Genomic DNA, 21,504 nt, shown 5'->3' on the forward strand with positions numbered 1-21,504 from the left:
CGCTTCGGCCAGCACCCGGGAATCGGCGAGCGCTCGCTGATTCCACGCTCGCCGCTTACAATGGTTCGACGAGCTGACCGGCCAGCGCCGGGAATCGGCTAGCCGGTCGCTCGCCGACCATTGGAGATGCTCTTACTATGAAACGGAGGGAGTATATTTTGTATTATTTTTTATTTTTTTTAAAAAAATGAAAATTCCAACGGAAATGTCGTTGGCCGATCACTGCACGCCATGTCACCGTGCTCTTCGGCACGGCGGTGCTCGATGCATCGAGCAGGGCCGTGCCGTGGGCAAGAGCACAGCGGCGAGCAGGGTGCTCGCAGCGCCGTCGGCACGGTGCCTGCTCGAGGCAAAGACCACCTATGCAGGTGCTCTTATACAATAAACAAACCCAACAAAAATAAAACACAAACTGACACTCACAGAAAGCAACCATCCCAAGCGAACGAATCCAGCATGTGAACGAAACCAAATAAATCGGAGCGTTTCGTCACTCACACTCCCTATATTTAAACTCATAGCACATATGAATTGTCGTGTTGTCTCATTATCCAAGTACTGGATTTTGTCACACTGATCATTTTAGTAGTATTTTGTTTAGAACTTTAAAGATCGAATCTTTTGTTTTATCTAAGTACGTATTTTAAAAGTCTAGCATATCTGCTTAAAAATTAATTAAGGGTATCAGTAGTACGATCGATTTCCCTGGAATAAAATCTATGTTTATGCCATAATTTAACTTCCTACTGCTTCCTACAGAATCGACTATAACATTTTATAGACACAACACAAATTTTTATTTTTATTTTTATTTTATATTTCCAATACATGTTGTCCACAATGAGTAGCGATGTCGAATAAAGAAACCCAACAAAAAGAGAACACAAACTGACACTCACAGACCAAATCCAGCATGTGAACAAAACCAAATAGTAAATGGGAACGTTTCATCACTCACACTATCTGTGTCAAAATTGAACAATTCATCCAAAATAAAGCTGTAAAAGAAATAATGCAACAATCAATAACATTTTTTGTTGTTTCTGGGCGTCCGTACATATTATTGAAAGCTGTCACGGGCAATGCTTGACCATGTCCAACAACACACATAACAACTTATCATTCAATCAAATATGAATATCCATTTTTCCTCCTCCATGCTCAAAACTCACAAACAAGAACTAATAAACCCTCAACTGCTTCATAACATCAACACACATGATAAAATACAATCGATGATAAAACTAATGATGGCAACAAAAAACTACCACTAAATTAAGATTAAAACCCCCCAAATTTTTTTTACATAATACTACAACTATCAGTATTCTCATCACTAAACATATGAGCATACCCCCCTGAGGCCGGCGGTGGTGCTCCGTAAGGACCGTAACCGTAGCCCATCGGTTGTGGCGGACCACCGTAGCCCATGTGCGCAGGCGGCGGCGGCCTTGCATAAGCCATGGGGTGATGATAGGCCCCTTCATGGCCAGGCTGATTCATCTGATTCATCATCATCATCTGAGCCATGTATTGTTGCTGCTGCTGGCTGTATGGATTCCCCTGTCCACCCCCCGGGAACCCCCCACCGTTGTTCATCGGCGCAAGCCCCATCATCTCCATATTCCTGCCTCCACCACCACCAACACCACCTCCTTTATGATTCCCTTTCATCTCATTGAAAGCCTGCTGCTGCTGATTATGATGCTTCTGTTTGCCTCCATGTAAATTATCCCCTGTTTTCTTGCTCCATCCATTTATTCCATCATCATCATTCTTCCCCTTTTTACCATCTCCCAACTCAAATCCCTCTTTCTTCTTGCTACTCTTCTCCGGTTTCCCCTTCTTCTTCCCACCAGCCTTGTTCAACATTCCCTTGATGAACATATCAATCCCACCGCCGCCGCCGCCGCCCTTCTTCTTCTCCTTCCCCCCCTCTTTACCACCGCCTTTTTCGCCCTTACTCGGCTTCTTCCCACCACCGCCACCAACAGCCCCTTTCACGGGCGGCTTACCATGAAATTCCCCAAATTCATCCTCGAAATCGTCATCCTCCTCATCAAACTCATCCAAATCATCATCGTCGTAATCATCTTCACCATCGTCCTCCGGCAACTCGAATCTGACCGATTTGTGGTCCTTCGCCGGAACCTTCTCAACTCCTTTCTTAAAAGGAAGTTGCTGAACGGATCCATTCTTCTGATTATTATTCTTATTCAAATTCTCAATCTGGAATTTCTTAAGCTGGTCGAGCGAGATCGGAAACGGCGTCGTTCCGGCGCCCTTCTGCGGGCCCCAGAGCTCGGCGTGCTTCCCCGCCTTCTCAAGCTTCTCGATTAGGCTCGCCGGATCTGCATTTCCCGACACCGTCACCTTCCCCTGCTCCGAATCTATACTCACCTTATACACTCCTGCAATTTTCAAACTATCTTCATTTTTCGCCCAAATTCGGCAACTCAATTAATCAAAACTAGACTGAACTTACCTTCGACCTTCTGCAGCTTCTTCTTCACCTTGTGCATACAGCCCTCGCAGTGAATGTTCACTCTCAAAACACATGTCTGCATTTACCAGCAACGAATTCAGATTAAACAGCTCCAATTTTACGAGGTTTGAGTTGAGAAAAGATTAAAATTGAAGGAGAATTGAAAACAAACTGTACCTGGACCTTCAGCAAATCCTGTTTACTCATGGTGAACAGAGAAGAAATCTTATCTTAAAAGAGAAATTTGTATGGCGACTCAGTCTTGAAGCAAGAGAATGATTGAAATACAATCCAGTGGAAGAGATATTTATGAACTTATATTAACAAGCAACACAGAGAGAGAAGGCGGTTTGTATATTGTTTGTGAATTTAAAAAACAATGTAGCAGAAGCAGCAGTGTACAATCCTGGTTTTATCATTTCATTTTCATATTTATATTTAGAATTATTTTTTATAAATACTCCAGTTAACTTGTGAATACGGTGCAAACATAGGTCGTCCCATTAGAAATGAAACATTTATCTTTCCGTATAAAATTTTATATATTGTTATTCTATGAGTTAATAAGGAGAGAATAACATAAAAGAAATGAAAAAGAAAGATAATAGGTTTTAATTTTAGAAAATATTTTAATTTTATTGAAATAATTAAAAAAGAAAAATATTTCATTTTTAATGAGATAGAAGGTGTATTAAAGATGATACTGGAGTGTTTTATTTCAAATGTCAATTCCGTAGTACTTTACGTGACAAAATTTTTTGAACTATATATAAGTATATTTTATGTATTTATATATTGAAAATAAAATTTAATTATTATGACATAAAAGTAAGAATAGTTTTTAAGAATAATCCGCACATTTAAATGGACCAGAAGTAGTACTATCTTATAATAAGAGATTCAGATCATACTTACCCACTATAAATTGCAAAAAAAGTATTTCATTAATTTAATGAAACACGTAGATCAGATAATGCCAGCGAGTTATTCCCATAATAAAATATGGAGTATAGTATAGTTAGCCTAAAATATGGAGTATAGTATAGTTAGCCACTCGTTCATATCACATACCGCTTACGGCTTACACGATGCTACTTAATCATTAGTAGTACTAGTATTTTGTAATTGCACCTTTTAAAGTAGTATACTTTTAATTTATGAAATTAAAGATGGGTTTCAACGATTTTGTGGCACCAACTTCCGACAATCAATTATCAATTCCCAAAATCAAAAACATCTAGACTAAATTTCTTGCAAATTCACTAAAAGGTAGCTAAAATTTCACTTGATAGATAGTCATATGCATCTATAATCTTTAGACAGTAATGTTAAGTCACATTAAAATGTTTCAACACTACAATAAAGTAGATGCAATAGAGGAAGAAGACGTGTTCGGATGAGAAGGAAGACACAAACAAACGTAACAATATATTTGAATCACGTTCTTGGATTCGAGAATACATCGCATTGATAGGATTATCGAGCATTATTTGCAAATATAATTGTGGTCGACGACAATATTAATTAAAAATTCAAGCATGTCTACGTATCTAAATAATTTGTGAGACTTGTATTCTCTTTCCGTTTCTGGCCATTTCATAACACAATATGACGACTACCTCATTGTAAAGAAAATTATAAGCGAAATGTGTATTCACACTTTTCCACCTCTTATCACATATATTTATCCTCTGAAAGAAAGAGGTGAAAAGTGGAGAAATACTACCAATTAATGGGTGGAAATGGGCCATATATAGAAAATGCATCCTCGTGACTAATATGAATAAGATCCATCGATACATTAATGTGAACCAAACTATGACCCAAGTTAAGGATAAGATGTGACACTAAATAATTGACCATGCGGTATCATTTATTGGTGCTCGTATAAAATTGTGTAACGCATGATCCATTAATACATTGGCCTATTTATCATAAAAATAGGAATAAAACTAAATAGTTATAAACACAAAAGTTAAACATACTTGCAACCATTTGGTCCCTGTCTACATCAATTTTATAAAATGCATGGATGTCATGTTAATCATGTTTTCATGTGATTAGTGAAAAACTTAGTATTTCTCATGAACAAATATTCTACCGGATAAATTGTTCTTAAAAATCAATACATTACTATTGTGTGCCATAAATATGTCATTTCGTTGTTGTTTGCAATCCACAATATGGATCGTTGTCCAGCTAGCTAGCAAAAGCCATGATGGACAACAATACCATTGTGGATCGTATTGCCATTGTCATAATTTCAAAATGAATAATGGTAAATTATACATTCTTCGTTTCAAGGTAATTGAGACATTTATTTTGGGTATAAGATTTTAAGAAACTGGTGCGTTAAGGATTAAATCGGAAAGAATAAAGTAAGAAGAATAAAGAAAGAGTAAAGTATGAAAGTAGATAAAGTTTTTATTAAAAAAAAAAAGGGAATGACTTAATTACGTTGGTACAAACCAAAACGGAATACGACTCAACTACCATAATACGGAAAGAGTGTTATAATAAAATAGGTGTATATTAGCGGTGGATAACATATGTTTTAATATGTAACAAATTTTTTTTTTAGGAAACAATTGTTATAACCTAATTCTATGCATGTAGTTTTTCACTAATTTGTGATTGGTTCACTGAGTTTAGGCCGAGCCTAATTTGCGATTGGCTCACCAATTGACATCTTTAATAGTTAAAATCGACGTTTTTAATTTGTTTTAATTATTTTATCTAAATTATTATGTCGATATGAGGATGATTTTGCTATACATAATTATAATAGCTAGTGTCCGAAACTTACACTAGCGAATTGAAAACCACATCATCCAAAGTCCGCATAACGACAAATCTAACGTGCTTAATAATTTATTGATTGACTAATATACACCATAATTCAACTTAATATGGTATGATAAGAATATAAGATGCTGCAATTATTATTGATATCGTCCGATAAGCTTGAAAAAATACAATGACTAAACTCGTGAGTAAATATAATATTCGCTCCATTTTAACAAATTTTAGTTGTATTCATTTTTGAATTGGCCCCTGAATTGTTTCCTTGTACTTCATTCATCTACAAAAAATAGTCATATTTTATTATTTTAAAATAAAAATAATAATTTTATTTTTAAAAATAAAAAAAAATTCTCATATTTTATTCACGTTTTCTCAATAAAAATAAGAAAGGAAAGCTGAAATAAGGTCGATTGCATTTTCAACGTTGTGGCTGAAATGAAAATTATTTACTACTACATGACAGTTGAAAATTGTGTTGTGATTGAAATAATGTTGATTTTGGGTTAGATATCTAAATTATTGAATATCAGCACAGTAATTTCATTAAACCAATGAGCACCAGGCAGCTTTTCATATCCACGAATAAAGCTGGCATTTGAAATTTTGAGTTTGCCTTAATCACCAATCTAATGTTGATGAGTTTACCTTTATTATTGCCAATAGAAGAATTTACAGCAATTGGTCTTCAATTACATGTTAATAGATGATCATTTATGAAAAATAATTCACATGTCTTGAATCCGATGGCACTGGCAGAGAAGAACTTTTTTTCTGGGTTTCTCCACATATAATTGGATTACTTTTAAGAATCAAGACCACTAAATGCATGGGTCAATTATTTCAGATAGAGTGTTCACAATCGTCACTCACACATATGCCCCAAGTCCAGTTGTAAAGTATATGAAGCCATATGATTTGTTAATAAAGCAAATGATAAGAATCTATACGCGAGATAGATAGCCCAAGATTTATATATCATGATCATTATATATATAAAAGTGATTTTTGGTCATTATTTTGAATATTTATGAATTTTGGGCAAGATTTACTAGTATTACAAAATGATAAAGCTCATTTCATGCATTAGCTTTTAAATATTTTTACATACTTTTGGGAGATAATGCACAAATTGTGAGTTAAGTGTGTAGGATAGGCACTGAAATCAGTAAGAGAGTGCAAACTAGCCAAGCAGACTGCTGACAAGGCAAACCGGTATTCTCGGTATTTTATTTTCCCCACCTCTAAATGCAATACTATATTTTTGGTGCAGTGTAATTATAATAAAGGTGTTAATACGAGAAGAGTAGAGTGGATTAGCATTGACGAGGTTACATTTTATTTTCCATTGTTCAATCTTTTTATAGTGAAATTAAGAGCACACGCCATCGATCAAACATCATTTATTGATTAAGTATGCTCTTCTCTTTCAATTCGATTTTTTTCATTATTGTTTATTCTCATCCACTTTCCATTCTTCCTTTGACTCTGCCAAAACAAACAACAAAAGCGAATCGGATCCAATCCAGGTTAGAAATGGCAGCGACGGCTTATGCATCTCTAGTGTCGTCGTTGAATACTATAGATCAGATCAAGATTCATCCTCACCTTTCCACTTGTTTCGACAACTACCAGTTTCAATCTCTTCTAGAACTTGTTGATTTCCTTGTCGATTTTGTGGAGAATTATTCAGAAGCAGAAGATCTGATGAGTCGGATCAGGGACGCAGCTCATGAGGCTGAAGACATAATTGAAGTCGAAGCTGCTGATCAAATTCGTAACTTATCTACTCGGAAAAGTCTACCGATGTTGCTCCGTCGTCTTGAGAAAATAATGCAAGAGATGAGCTCCATCAAGGAAAAAGCTGTCAAGTTTAAAGAGGAAACCGGATCACTCAGTTCCATGCCTCCACTACCACCATCATCTTCACCGTCGTCGTCAGCTTCTGGTGTACCTAAGAAGACTACCATGCTTGGATTCGACCACTATGTGGCGCAGCTTTTGGATGAGCTCATCGGATATAATGGCCGTAGAACCCTCCCGATTGTTGGAATGGGCGGTGTTGGTAAGACCACTCTTGCCAGACATGTCTATGAAAATTCACTTGTGGTATATCATTTTGATGTTCGTGTTTGGGTTACTGTGTCTCAAGATTATAATGCAACTGATATGCTTTCACAAGCACTTTCTTGCCTGGGATTGACGGGGTCCGAAAATAGAACTGATCATGAACTAGGTGAAAAGTTGTATAAATCTTTGTCGGGTCAAAGATATTTAATTGTACTGGATGATGCGTGGAGTATTGGTGCTTGGGATAATATTAAGTCTTTCTTCCCAGAAAATGGTAATGGAAGCCGAATTATTGTGACAACCCGGCAACAAGAATTGGTTGATTACTTTGGCTCATCTTCACTTGCTATTGATTTTCTCGATTACAAAAATGGTTGGGACCTTTTATATGAAGTGACATTCGCGGAGCAAAAGTGCCCTCCTCAATTGGAAAGAATCGCGGAGGAGATCATCAGAAAATGCAGAGGACTTCCACTTGCAATCCGTGTGATTGGGGGGCTTCTTGGAAAGGCACCAAGGACGCTAGAGTATTGGGAGGAAATCGCGAAGGACAAGAGCTTGGTTATGGAATATTCAGGTAAACGCAACACACCATCCAACATACTATATATGAGTTACAAGTACTTGCCTGTTCATTTGAAATCATGTTTTCTTTACTTGGGATTATACCCTGAAGATTATCGAATAAACGTGGCACATCTTATCAAGTTGTGGGTTGCTGAGGGACTCATAAAACCAACTAAAACCCGAAGTTTGGAACAAGTTGCAAGGAGTTACATAATCGACCTTATTCATAGGAATCTCCTTATAGTAGAAGAATTCGAATACGGAAATATTACCAGTTGTTGCCTTCATGATCTAGTAAGAGAGTTGTGCATACATACAGCAGAGAACGAAAACTTTTATCGTATCCAAAGAGACATAGGTGAGGAACGCCAATTCATATTTGATAAAAGATCCGCAAGTTTTTATCCTCGAGAATCTCTCACTTCAAAAAAGCCATCCGTCATCACGCCTCTAATATTGAGCAGGCAAAGAGACACACCATTGAGGTCTAGGTTGCTGAGAGTGCTTGTTGATGATCATGAGAGTACCCTACAGGATTCTTTTCAACAAGTTAACCTGCGCTACATATCCCATCATTCTCACCTATCCACACCGGCAATTCCTTTTTCAATTTCACTATGTTGGAGTTTGCAAACATTGATTGTGAAGCGTTCGTCTCCATTCGACCTCATCACTACTGCTTTACCATCAGAGATTTGGAAGATGTCGCAGCTTAGGCATATCGAGATTTCAGAAATGAAGCTTCCTGATCCTCCTCAAGGCGGCGTCTTTGTTTTACACAACTTACAGACGCTCAAGACAGTAGAGATGCTCGTTTTCAGCGAGGATGTTTGTGCCAGAATACCCAACGTTAGAGAATTGGATATCGAATACAGATTGGAAGAGGAAACTGAACTAGGCTGGTGCTTCCATCTGCATAACGTTGGCCGCTTAAGCAAGCTGGAATCGCTAAGCATCCGTTGCAGGGGAGGGCCACATGTAGAGTTTGAGAACCTCAAGCTGCCGGATTCTCTCAGCGAGCTGAATTTAGACAATTGTTACATGGCATGGAGTGGTATGGCAATGATGGCTTCGTTGCCTCATCTCCAACTTCTTCGTTTCCATTGGAACGCAGTGGTGGGACCGGAATGGGAGTTTGTTGATGAGAAATTTTGTAGCTTGAAACATTTGATCATTTCTAATTGTCATAATCTGATTCGTTGGACCGTGGACAAGTTCAATTTTCCGGTGCTGGAGACGCTTTTTCTTTCGTGTTTGCGGAAGCTGGATGAAATTCCTTTGGACATTGGAGAGGTACCAACACTTGAAAAAATAAGTGTTGTTAATTGTTCTGAGTCAGTGAAAATGTCAGCGATGAAGATATTGGAGGAACAAGAGAATCTTGGAAATCAATCCCTTCAAGTTATAATTGATGGAGCGGTTTCATAGATATAGTATGAAGAGTGGTAACTGGTAACTAGTGGCAATTCTGTCAAAATTTTGATAGTCTTATATTGTACTCATGTACTACAAATTGTAGAAAATAAATTGTAAACTTAGTAGGTTCAATTATTTGAAATTGTTAGGTACATTTATTTCAACTTGTTGGACGTAGCAGTGCACTGCACTTATATTTGTACTTATCCTAAACGGATGGTGATCACATCTTAATGCATAATTATAGACAAAATCTCAACCACTAGATCATAAAATGAAAAGATGAGAATTGATGAAAATTTTGAAAACATGGAGATCAATTTAAGGGTGTTTTGATTCATTCATAAATACAAAAGTCATTTCAAGATCATTTTAGTTTATTTTAAATAGTGCTACATCGTAAGTTTGTATGAACTGAAAACGATTTTAAAATGACATGTTTGTTTTTAAAGTCACGAATTTTCTAATTGAACTAATAATACTGTGTACAAATAATCTCTATGTATGTAAAAGTGACCTATGTGTTTTTTAAAAATTTCAAATTTTATGAAATGAATTAATTAAAATGCCCTTAAAATGAGCCCGTGTTTTCATGAATTCGATATTTTAATATTTAATCACATCCTTCCACGTAAAACTTTATGTTTTAGGTTTTTATATTATATACGTTATACAATAAGAAATACCTCCTTCTTGGAGTATTGGAGTAGTACACAATAATATACTCTCTCCGTTCCACAAAAGATGTCACACTTGTGTGACGGCATAGGATTTTAGAAGGTTTTGTTTTGTTTGTGAAACAGAAAAAGAAAATATAATTTTTATATTAATGTGAGAGAGAACGTTTTCCAAAAATAGAAATGTGACATTTTTTGTAGGACAAATAAAAAAAAAAGTGTGACATCTATTATGGGACGGAGGGAGTACTTCTACGCTAGAAATCATTATTGTATTTTACATAAATTTAATAAAATTACAATATGTTCAAAATAAAATGTGGCACTATGTGATTAAAAGTACTTGTAGTGGTGACAAATCATGCGAGCTCATGCAAGTTGGGTCTGTCAACCTGATAACAACCCAATCTAATAAAAGCTTAACTTGAATCTGACCTGTTAAGGAAATTGTGAATCCGAACACGAACCCGGATTACTAGCTTCAAACTCGAACATGATTTACACCCGACACGAACTCGTTAACAACACGATATAATATGAGTTGACACGACACAATAACGATCTAAAGTAATACTTATTACAAAATTAAAATCTGATATTGCACGATTAAATCTGATATTTATATGAATTTGAATAATAAAGTAAAACATAAATTTTTTAAAAATAAAAAAACAATGAAAATAGTAATATTATTTCTTAATGGGTTATCTATATCCAATGTGAACTCAATCTAAAATAATTATGTTCTTAACGGGTCAACCCGATAAGATCATGAACCCAGTAAAGCTTGACTCAAATTCATGAAAGTTACTCATTATTTTTAAAAGTAAAATTAAACTGTATCAGAGTCGGACTAGAACCACGCTCATTGTGTGTCTTTCTATCTTTTCATCTTCCCTTACTAATGGTAGCTTAATTTATACCTACGATTAATTGCGCACCTTCAACAGTTCGATGGACAAAAAACCTTCACTTATGGCAGGCTTCAACAATATATCAAATACGAATAAAATAAAACTTGCATTAAGCTAATTATCTAATTATCTAATGTCGCACACTTATTAACGAATCTCTACTTCGCTTTATGTGTGCGCGCGCTTAATAGTGATCCATGCATCTGTCTTAATTATTCAATCGCTTAAGTCTATCTGAAATAGTTTGATTTTGACATATCGAGGCTTAATTAAATAACGACAATTACAATTTCGATCTTACTGTATAATGATGATTCATATTTTATGTGAAAAGAGATGCTTCATGTAATTTTTCATAGGTAGGGACATATTCTAATCATGCCAAATTTTTCAACAGAAAGTGAGGCAATCCTTTAAAGCTATATATAGGCTTAGGGCCACATTTGTCATCAATTGAACATGTTACATGTGCCCGCTGCCCACATAATAGGCCGGCGTTTTAAAACTAAATGAAATAGTACTATTTTTTTTTTCTTTTTACCAAAAAAATTATTCATTTTTTGCTTTATTTCATCTTTTTACAAATTGTATTATCTCTTTATTTGATAGATTAAACTTCAGTTTATAATCTTTCTTGTCAAAGTGAAATTAATTAAGTACGAAATGTGTTGAAAATTGAAATTAGCTACTCCTTGTTGGATTGGTCATGTATGCATGTGCTCCATGAAATAAGTGTAATGATCTTTATACAAAAATTATCAAATCAATAATTTCTGGAGTAATTTGGAAGCACATTTATACTAACATAGTCATCATCTATCATTCATTTTCCATTAAATCAATTTATTAGTCAGTTATGTTAGGATAGTGATTATTATTTAAACACGTCACATTTGATGTTAACTTTATGTTTCGATCTCTCCGTCATTTTTGAAATCGGAAAAAATTGAAATATTCTTGAGACATTTTTAAATTTAGGTCCAACTGATAAGACAGAAAATACAAATAATTATCCCATGAAAAATAAATTCCCAAGAAGATTAACTATTATATACAATGGGCTGGATCGAAGTCTCGCCTACGACCAAGTCTTATTTCTAATTACAAAACAAAATTCTATTTTCTCATTTTATTATGTGATCTTTCCAAGATGTCACAATATTACTATCACTTATGAAAGATCAAGAATTCAGAGACAAAAATAGATTAAATAAAGAATTAAAAAAGAATCGATGACCGACATTGTTAATCCACCTCAAAATTTTCAACCTTCATCGGCTCCCCTTTCCTAGTCATCTTCTTTCGCCTCTGCTTAAAGTCAACTTTTCCACCAAAATATTGTACAAGAAAACATACACATGTGCACCCCATTTAAACCGGAGACTTATTCCGGTCCGCCGAAATTAAACCGGTTTCGTCGTCCATTTTCGGCTCCAAACACGTGAAAGATGGCATCCTTAGTGGCGGCCCACTGGTCCCGCTACTTTCCCCGGCCTCCGCCACCACCTTTGTCGACTTCATCGACAGCCCTCTCGTGAAAAATCCCCACCGGCTACTCCCCTCGCCGGCTCTGAATCCCCTCCGCGAACTCCTCTCCCTAGGCAATGTAGTAGCCGCGAGACTCCCGGTCCGGTTCAATACGGCCCGGTCTATCATTTCTTTTCTAACCATATTGGGCAGCCTTAAAGTGAACCGGTCAAGATTCTCACCCGGTTGGACCAGTGAATGCCCGGTCGAGTGGGATCTGAACTTATCCAAACCGACCGCTTTTGCGGTTCGAACCGACCACGATCTTGGCGGCCGGTTCGGGAGATCAAAACCCGGACTCCGGTTTGTACCATTTCTATCCAACCCGGTGAAATTGCGGTTTTCATCTATTTGAACCGCGATTTCACTGGTTCTGGAGACAGACCTCTCCAAAGCCGGAACCGGTTGAGATGAGATCTGAACCGGTTCTGGATCTTCGTCACCGGGTTGGGGGACGAGATTGGCGCGGCAGACGGGGCAGGTGACGTGGGACTCGAGCCAGACGTCGACGCAGTCGGGGTGGAAGACGTGGTCGCACTTGGGGATCAAACGCAGCGTTTCGTGGTCCTCGAACTCGTTGAGGCAGACGGCGCACTCGAGGGCGCTCTTGCCGAGCTTGTGGTCCTTGACCTCGGCGTAGGTGAAGGTGGGGAAGGTGGAGATGACGTCGGGGTCGAGGCCGCGGGAGGCGGCGGCGCGGCGGGCGCGGAGGGAGAGGACGCGGCGGGCGCCGGCGACGGAGGAGGAGGAGTCGGTGCAGTGGCGGATGTAGATGGAGAAGAAGCCCATGAAGAAGAGGGCGGCGATGAGGACGACGATGATGATGGCCATGGAGGGGCTGAACTTGGCGTAGTTGTACTGGTTTTCATTGGTGGGGTCGCGGGCGGGCTGAGCGGCGGCGGAGGTGAGGAGGAGGAGGAGGAGGAAGAGGGGAATGCGGCGGAGAGAATTCATGGTGAGATTTGGGGCATGAATTTTGTGAGGTGGGGTTTGTTATGAAATTACTCTTATGATGGGTGAGTCATGTGTATTAAAGAGGTGAGAGAAATGAGGCTTGTGAGATGTCGTGAAATTCAAGCAAATGAACTTGACTTATCGAATCTGACTTTGAGCCTCTCAATAGAACATTCTATTATGTAAATTTGATGTTATTTTTCTAAATATTAGAAAAATAATCGGTCTGAATTTGTTAATATGTGAGAATGGAAAAGGAAGAAAAGTAGCAATCTTTTAAATACCACTCCATTCGCTTAAATTAAGAAAGCTTCTTGAATTCTAGTAGTTCTCGATTCATTTTGCAATTAATTTATTGAAAAATGGAGTATCACTTGAATGTTTGGATAGTGTACAACCAACCAACATATGTATATCATCAAAATAATTTTATCCCAGCAGGGACAACGCAGTTGATTCTGGAGGAGCAGAGTTGCAAGAACGAGTAAGGATCGATTCTTACTACTACCATGTAGTTGCAACGTCTCGCAGGCAAAAACGAAACTGGATCTTGTGGAATCATGTTAAATATTTGATGATGTATTCCGTACCTTTCTGAAAAAATAGATTATTTTTTACCAATCACACACTATCTAAGCAAATTAGTGTGAGACCATGAGTCCTTGAGAAGTGGACTTTTAGGAGGACAGGATTAACAGTCCTCCCCTAAGTGAGTCAATGTATATCCCGATTGAATATCCTTACAATACTATTAGAGACGGGATGTGGGGATACTTTGGGTTGGGGGTTCAACTTTTGCAAGAAAGAGTGCTCTTAATTAATGTGATTAGGGTCATTTAATACTTGAAATTTATTGTTTTTAAATTTAATTACTGCAGTGTTTTTTACTTGTGTATGATATTATTGGGAGGAAGCCACGTGCGCGGGCATGAGTTGAAATTATTTTGATCCAACGACATGGGCGATTTGATCTGGTCAGCCAACTCATAATATTGCTATTATTTCTTATCTGAATTATGTTGCTGCGTCAAATTCCATTTGGCATTTTTCCAAGTCAAGGCTGCGGTTCATATTTGTCGACTTTTAAATATTGCAGAATTAGCAATTTCTCAATAATATTAGTATTTCTAGAACACACATCATTGTCGTGACTTTCAAGAAGCGACGGCTTTTGTGGATTAAAAAACAGAATAAGATGAAGAAACATAGGAATTGGGGATGAGGAAACGAGAGAAAAGAACAGGAAATTGGTGAACAAAAAAAATCAAATTTGTGTACAGTGAAAATGTTAAAAACATTGTGGTAAGCGTATTAATGTTGTAAATAAAGTCATCTGAACACGAGTCCAAAATTAAATTTCGAACTATAATTATCATCTAGATTAGTTACAAATATTCTTCTAATATTTATACGACGATACTATCCAGAAATAGTTCTATCAGAACTTATCAGAAGTGGGTTCTACTGTTGTAGATAAGTTTGAAGGGAAAATGATCTCATAGAATAATTACTATAAACTACTACCATTTATTGATTGCTTGTTTAGGATATACCTACAGGCTACAATAAAATTTGAAGGCAAAAACTCCAGTGAGGAGACTATTACTCATGTTAGGATTGAAATTAGGATCCAAATAAAAATGAGAGCGTTTGATTAAAGTGTTGAGTTGAATAGATTAATAAATATGCTAATTGAATATTAAAAACATAGATGATAAGATAAGACCAAAATTTTAATCACTCTATCAAAATCTATATGATATTCTATGAACTTACATTATTCATATTCAATAATCCTACAATATAAAATATAAAATATTAATAGCACCTTAATTAAGCTCGTGTTGACTTACAGCTACCTCATCGATAGGTGTAATTTATAGAATACTAATGAGGGATAAGTTGAAAACAGACCAAATCACTGGAATAACCATACACTATATTAGAGAAATCAATTTTATAGATTAAGTATCCATCAATAAAGAGTTCATCATCTCATAGATGACCAACAAATGGAACATATTAGTAGTGAATACACATAATGACATAAACATATGGTTAGCAAGTGAGGAATCCTAGTGGAAACCAGCTTGGTGCCTTGTTATTACGGTATATATATTTATATATGCAAGAATCCAATTTGTATCTATCCAACTATGCATCATAACATAACATAACATAACATTGGTATGTAGTGGTAAAAATAGGTGATGAACTCGTAGTTTCAAAATTTGGGGCTTGGAGTATGCGCGAATCCGGAGGAGCTGGGCACCGAGTGGTTCTTCACTAGGGGCATCAACGACTGGACTACGTCGGTGATCAGAGGTCTATAATCGGCCTCTGTCTGCACACACATAGCTGCTATTGCAGCCACCTGCAACCACCACATATATCATCAATACATGCATGCTCATCAATACTTTCTATTAATGATATAAGTAATATTTACTTGAACAAGATCTTTTTTGGAGTAGTGGCCTTGTAGGGCTGGGTCGATCATTTCCATCACTTTTTCTCTATTGGTCAAACGCGGGAGCGCCTGATAGACATATATACAATGTTTAAATTAAGAATTATGATCAGTTTTGTTAGGTGTGAGAACATAATATTAAATCCGGAAGTTTCATTCTTCACAATTGTCTCATTTGTGCATAAAACGACGTCTGTGACTGTGGTGATGATGTCGTTTTATTCAAATAAGGAAAGAGAGAGAGGAAAAGAAAAGACCGTGTACTTATTTCAAACAAACGATGTCGTTTTGAGCATCAACTAAAGACATCGTCTGCTTGAAATTACACTTCAGGTAACTTAGATCCAACTTATGATATTGATCATAATTTATGATTTAAATGACTATTATCCGTAAATATAATATAGAGATACCCATGAAACGAGGAGATGCTCCCCAGGAGAGCGGGTGGTGTCGATAGGCAGGCGTCCTGTTAACAACTCCAAGAGAATGACACCATAACTATACACATCTGATTTAGTGGTGAGCTTCCCTGTAGATGCATACCTACATATATACATTACAACTTGCAGCTATAATTAGTATGTATATATGATATATGGTTAATTAGAGATGCGTAAACTAGAGAGAAAGAACATACTCTGGGGCCAAATATACGGTGGTGCCCAGAACTCGCGTAGAAACGAGGCCATTGAGTTTGTCTGACCCAATCTTGGCTAGACCGAAACCCGAAAGTTTAGCTGTGAAGGTGTGATCCAAGAGAATGGTGGTGGATCTGATATTGCGGTGGATGATGGAAGGGCTCATGTGCTCATGGAGATACTCCAAAGCTCGACCACAATCGAGAGCGATCTTTAACCGAGTGCCCCATTTCAACGTCCCACGTCGAAGATGATCTGCTAGAGACCCATTAGCCATGTATTCCAGCACCAACAACCTCTTCTCCTCATCAGCACAGTACCCCAACAGCTCCCTTATGTACGAACACCGCACGCGGCACAACAGCTCTACTTGGGAACGGAAAGCTCGCTCCGCGGACCTACCAGTGCCGCGGAGGATCTTGATAGCTGCAGGAGTGCCGTCGCGGAGCACCCCTCTGTATACGTCCGTCCCTATCATGTTGGTGTCGCAGAAGTTGTTGGTGGCCTTCTCGGCCTCCTTGAGAGTGAATACCTGCACCTGGTACCCTCGCATCTGCGGCCTGTTTCCGTATATGCAGCTGACATCTGCCGCCATTCACACATAGTATTATGTGATTGACAAAAACTTGGATGCGCGCACAAATTTAGGCTCAGTTTTTATAATACTAATTGCAGCGATTAAGCATTAAATAAGTGTTAATGTGCATTGGTGTATGTGTGCTGTGCATATGTGATTTATTGGTAATTACCTGAAGTGGGATCTAAGTTGATGGTGCTGTGACCAATGAACATGCAATTGCTGTTGTGGACCACCCTCTTACTCGAGGCGGCGCTGCTGCTGCTCTTGGCTCTGGAGGAGTGGAGGCGGCGGAGCATCGCTGCCAGGAGTAGTATAGCGATGAGGAGGACTACGATGATGACGGGAACAACTATAATGAGGAGGGACGACGACGGGATAATCTCATGGTGTTGCCCATGGGATTGGGGCGTGTCCATCATGAGAGATTTTAGTAGAGTTATTAATTATGTGCAGACTGTTTAATGGCAGTGAAGGCCACAAACACACACAATGAGGAGAGTCTATTCTTTGTTTGGATAACATATCTCGTGAGTAATTAAAAGGTGAAAGTACTTGAATTTGTCTCCTCTTTTGTATCATGCAATGTCAAGTCTCTGTCTCACACCAGTGGGATAGCCTTGCATTTTTGTCTGTGGTTACTAATAATTGATTCCTGTTGATCCCTCTCCCACATAAATGTTATCACATCAGATTTTCAGATTCCTTTTGGGGGAAACGAGAACCAGACAGGATAACAGTTTCAAGATATTAACAACTGGCAGTCCATGACAAAATTTCTATTCTTCCCTACAACACCTTCAAACAAATATCTTTTACACACAAACCGAATATTAAATTACCTGTCGCGATGCCTGTCGTTCCAGTCACCCTTGTTAGCTTCAGATTGCCACCGCTGGTCTGCTATCATATCAGGGGATAATCCCCACTCTCGGATTTGTTCTTCATTGTGTTGGACCGCGAGACTGTATTCTCCGCCATCGCCTAGCTGCATTACTTGGAACTCGCAATTCCCAAGATTATTCAAGAGCTCAAATCGCTTGACTGTCCATTTAAAGTCGTCAGTTGGTTGCGATGGAGCCTGTTCATATCTATGTCCCTCCATAAGGATTCAAGAAAGCCTGCACATTGCGAGAGATTCTTTAGTTTCATGTATCACAAGTGCAAAAGAAACAAGATAAACTGTTCTATCATTTTTGCAAACCGCTGGCATCTTGTGAGAATATACAAAATAATGGTTGTATTTTACTGGTTCACTCAAAAAGGCAACAATGGAATCCTCTGCACAATCACCGTAAAATCATAAATTTCGAGTCACGATCTGCTCTTGTTTTCTGGGGTGGCTAGATGGATGATTCAAGTAACAGAGGGGAAATTAAACAACACATAAAAATCGAGTGATCATATGATTATAATATGTTTATACACTTTTTTTTGTGTTTCTATTCTCTATTTTTTCTCTTATCCTTCTTTGTCATCTTTTTGCTTCAAGCTGTCAGTACCCACTGGTCACTGTCCAGCAAAGCCTCTCCCTGGTCCTCCACCTTCCCACTTTTTACCCCCTTTGCATCCAATAACTGAAGCCTTCCCACCCACTCAACAGTGAACCCTCTTCTTCCTTTCTTATCTTTTCTTCTCCAACTTTTTATTCTCCCCATTAATAACAAAATATTCACATAAATGACATAATGCAATGAAGCACACCACTCTCACACATATGAGAAAACATGTGGAAAATGAACTTGTACACAATTAACAGATCATAACACGAAAACATTTCGAGAGAAAGACTACCCTAATAATACATACCTAATAACCCAACGATAAGTTTGTCAACACCAAAGAGCAAACTAATATAGATGTGGAGTTAGATGATATATGTCAATATGGGTTCTCATAGAAATTTAATTTTGTAGAATCAAGGACTCCTTTCTTCACATTTGACAGCCCAGTATTTTTTGCCATAATTTTTGTGTCATGCCAGAGTAAGTGGCATGCCAAATTCAATTGTAACACAGCAATCACTGCAGTTTAGAATAACCAGCATGACTTCTATCGAAATTCCGAATGCAGCACCAGTTTTCTGTCTACTGTACACAATACATGGCCGAACACAATGACTGGTTAGAATAAGTTCATGAAGAATCAGAAGAAATGCAGAAACTGTCAAATATAACATTACTGTGCACCTTTTCAAATGTTGAAGATATTTTTTAATAAAACAAACAACTGCATCAACTTGTCCTATACTGCAAACAAAAATGCTCTCAGATCCATTGCATCAAAGGAAGACCATTTCAGCAGGCATGTTTTATACACTATATGCCACAATAGTGTAATCATTGTCTTGCAAACAGCAAATTAGTATAAGGACAAAATAATAGGTTCGTAATTTGGTAATTGTTCATCCAAAACCTCAAGGAAACACTACGTCGAGTGTTCTTCTACTTTGTACTAAAGTAATCAGGTACTAGCTATTCTGCTCGATAATACTACCTCTGTCCCTGAAAATTTGATACAGTTTACTATTTCGGTCCGTCCCTGAAAATTTGATACACTTCACTTTTACCATTTTTGGTAGTGGACCCCATATTCCACTCACTCATTCCTACTCACATTTTATTATAAAACTAATACTTTAAAAGTAGGACCTACATCTCACCAACTTTTTCAACTCACTTTCCATTACATTTCTTAAAATCCGTGTCGGATCAAAGTGTAGCAAATTTTGGGGGACGGAGGTAGTAATACAGAGTGTAAAATTACTACTATCAATATTCAATTCATGGCCAATAATCGAAAGTTTAGACTACGGTTGAGATGCTCCCAATCTTCAAAACGAATAGCGAATGTAACTTTCCACGAAGAGGACAAAAAGTGGAAAAAAAATGTAATCGCTGATTAATCAATAATTGCAGAGGCAACAATTTTAATCAAATCAAACGGGCAAAAAAACAACAAAACGGAAGAAAAAAAATTCGATAGAAGGACCTCCCAAACCTTTCACTAATCTCATTGATCACCTTCAATCCTGTTCTCGGATACGACATTCCCGATGATTCTGCTCTCGGCATATTCCTCGGAATTTGAGACGAGGTCGTAGATCTGAGAGTCGGTGCGATCGAACTGTTCAGTGAGGGGTGTTCAGACGGCGCCGGCGCTGTCGCCGTGGCGGACGAGGATTATGCGCTTCGGAAGAAGCCTCTCCGGTTGATGATGGCAATTAACTAACATCATATTTTTGGATTAATAGATTATTAGTTAGTAATTAAATACTATACGTACATTACTATATTCAAATCAAATATGCTATCATAACCAAAAAAAATAGTTAAACATAAGTAATAAAAAAACGATGCATAATATAGAAATTTTAAAATAGAGAAACATAAATCCAAATAAATAAAATCAAAACAGAAGACTGGTAATTAAATTAAATTTTTAAATGAATTTTAATTTGAGTTTTAATTATTCTATGTGTACGCTGTAATATTTTTTATAGTATTTTTATTGTATTTAAATTTTCTAAATTTTTGTAATTTATTATTCAATAATAATAGATTTCATATTTAGTTATATTAATAAATCTTGTATTATACTCCCTCCGAGTATTATTTAATTTATGATATTGATAAAGTGTCATAAGGTTAGTGTGTAATTTAGATAAAATATATAGGTGTCATTGAAAAGTATAAAAAGTTAGTGGGTGAGGAATATTCTTTTAGGTTTGAGTTTAGTGTAAATGGTTGGAGCAAAATCAATATTAAGTGTGAGATTTACACTAAAATAGGTTTCAGTTTAATGGAATGGTTGGAGATGCTCTTAGCCCGATTAAACCCAATTTAGATTCATTATTAGTACTTTATTATAGAGTAAAGTTTATTTTTTATCCTAAACAAAGTATCATTTTATGATATTGGTCCAGAATATTTAATTTTTTTATTTTTGAATCCTGAATAAATGAAAATGAGACGAAAAATAGTCCTTTTTATGGCTCCATGAAAAAACTACCAATCAACGGCAACTAAGTTACATTTTGACTAGATTGGATTTACTAATAATCTCTACGTTCCTCCGATAGTTATCCATTTTTATTTTGGCACGGATTTTAAGAAATGTAAAATAAAGAGAGTTGAAAAAGTTAGTTGAATATAAGCTTCACTTTTATATACTTTATTCATTCCTTAAAATTTGTCACTTATTTCCATTTTCTCTCCAACTCTAAAAATTTGTCACATTTTACTTTTACTATTTATAGTAGTGGACCCCACATTCAAGTAAATAATCCTCACTCACATTTTATTACAAAACTAATACTCCCTCCGTCCCTTGTTACTCGCACTTTTCATTTTAGGCCGTAAATTTGCGATTGATTTTTTCGTGTAATAAAATTAGAATTTTAAG

The 21,504-nt window shown here is 37.0% G+C and overlaps 4 protein-coding genes across 8 annotated transcripts; 1 reads left to right on the forward strand and 3 right to left on the reverse strand.

Annotated features, from left to right (window-relative positions):
* Positions 1-1,182: 1,182 nt before the first annotated feature.
* On the reverse strand, positions 1,183-2,824 carry LOC125202801 (heavy metal-associated isoprenylated plant protein 32-like). 2 transcript variants are annotated; one of them, XM_048101275.1, is made up of 3 exons: positions 2,669-2,824; positions 2,486-2,561; positions 1,183-2,411 (listed from the first exon to the last, which is right to left on the reverse strand). In XM_048101275.1, exons 1-3 carry the CDS (start codon positions 2,690-2,692, stop codon positions 1,303-1,305), a joined length of 1,209 nt encoding a protein of 402 aa, XP_047957232.1. In that variant the 5' UTR covers positions 2,693-2,824; the 3' UTR covers positions 1,183-1,302. The 2 variants fall into 2 exon arrangements, with proteins under 2 accessions (XP_047957232.1, XP_047957231.1); XM_048101274.1 differs by having other exon boundaries at positions 2,663-2,823.
* A 3,881-nt stretch (positions 2,825-6,705) lies between these two features.
* Positions 6,706-9,506, forward strand: LOC125213057 (putative late blight resistance protein homolog R1A-3). The gene is made up of 2 exons (XM_048113412.1): positions 6,706-7,934; positions 8,034-9,506. Exons 1-2 carry the CDS (start codon positions 6,824-6,826, stop codon positions 9,350-9,352), a joined length of 2,430 nt encoding a protein of 809 aa, XP_047969369.1. The 5' UTR covers positions 6,706-6,823; the 3' UTR covers positions 9,353-9,506.
* A 2,425-nt stretch (positions 9,507-11,931) lies between these two features.
* On the reverse strand, positions 11,932-13,514 carry LOC125205532 (E3 ubiquitin-protein ligase ATL6-like). Its single transcript, XM_048104547.1, has one exon. The coding sequence runs from the start codon at positions 13,410-13,412 to the stop codon at positions 12,303-12,305; it is 1,110 nt and encodes a 369-aa protein (XP_047960504.1). The 5' UTR covers positions 13,413-13,514; the 3' UTR covers positions 11,932-12,302.
* A 1,840-nt stretch (positions 13,515-15,354) lies between these two features.
* Positions 15,355-20,341, reverse strand: LOC125201296 (receptor-like serine/threonine-protein kinase ALE2). Of its 4 annotated transcripts, none has more exons than XM_048099354.1 (7): positions 20,124-20,341; positions 17,943-18,221; positions 17,273-17,401; positions 16,523-17,111; positions 16,296-16,428; positions 15,862-15,951; positions 15,355-15,786 (listed from the first exon to the last, which is right to left on the reverse strand). In XM_048099354.1, the coding sequence occupies exons 3-7, from the start codon at positions 17,397-17,399 to the stop codon at positions 15,637-15,639; spliced, it is 1,089 nt and encodes a 362-aa protein (XP_047955311.1). In that variant the 5' UTR covers positions 17,400-17,401; positions 17,943-18,221; positions 20,124-20,341; the 3' UTR covers positions 15,355-15,636. The 4 variants fall into 4 exon arrangements, with proteins under 4 accessions (XP_047955311.1, XP_047955310.1, XP_047955308.1 ...); XM_048099353.1 differs by having other exon boundaries at positions 20,101-20,341; XM_048099351.1 differs by lacking the exons at positions 17,943-18,221; positions 20,124-20,341 and having other exon boundaries at positions 17,273-17,623.
* Between the last annotated feature and the right edge of the window lie 1,163 nt (positions 20,342-21,504).

This window comes from Salvia hispanica, chromosome 1 (genome assembly GCF_023119035.1).
Source record: "Salvia hispanica cultivar TCC Black 2014 chromosome 1, UniMelb_Shisp_WGS_1.0, whole genome shotgun sequence".
Lineage (NCBI taxonomy): Eukaryota > Viridiplantae > Streptophyta > Magnoliopsida > Lamiales > Lamiaceae > Salvia > Salvia hispanica.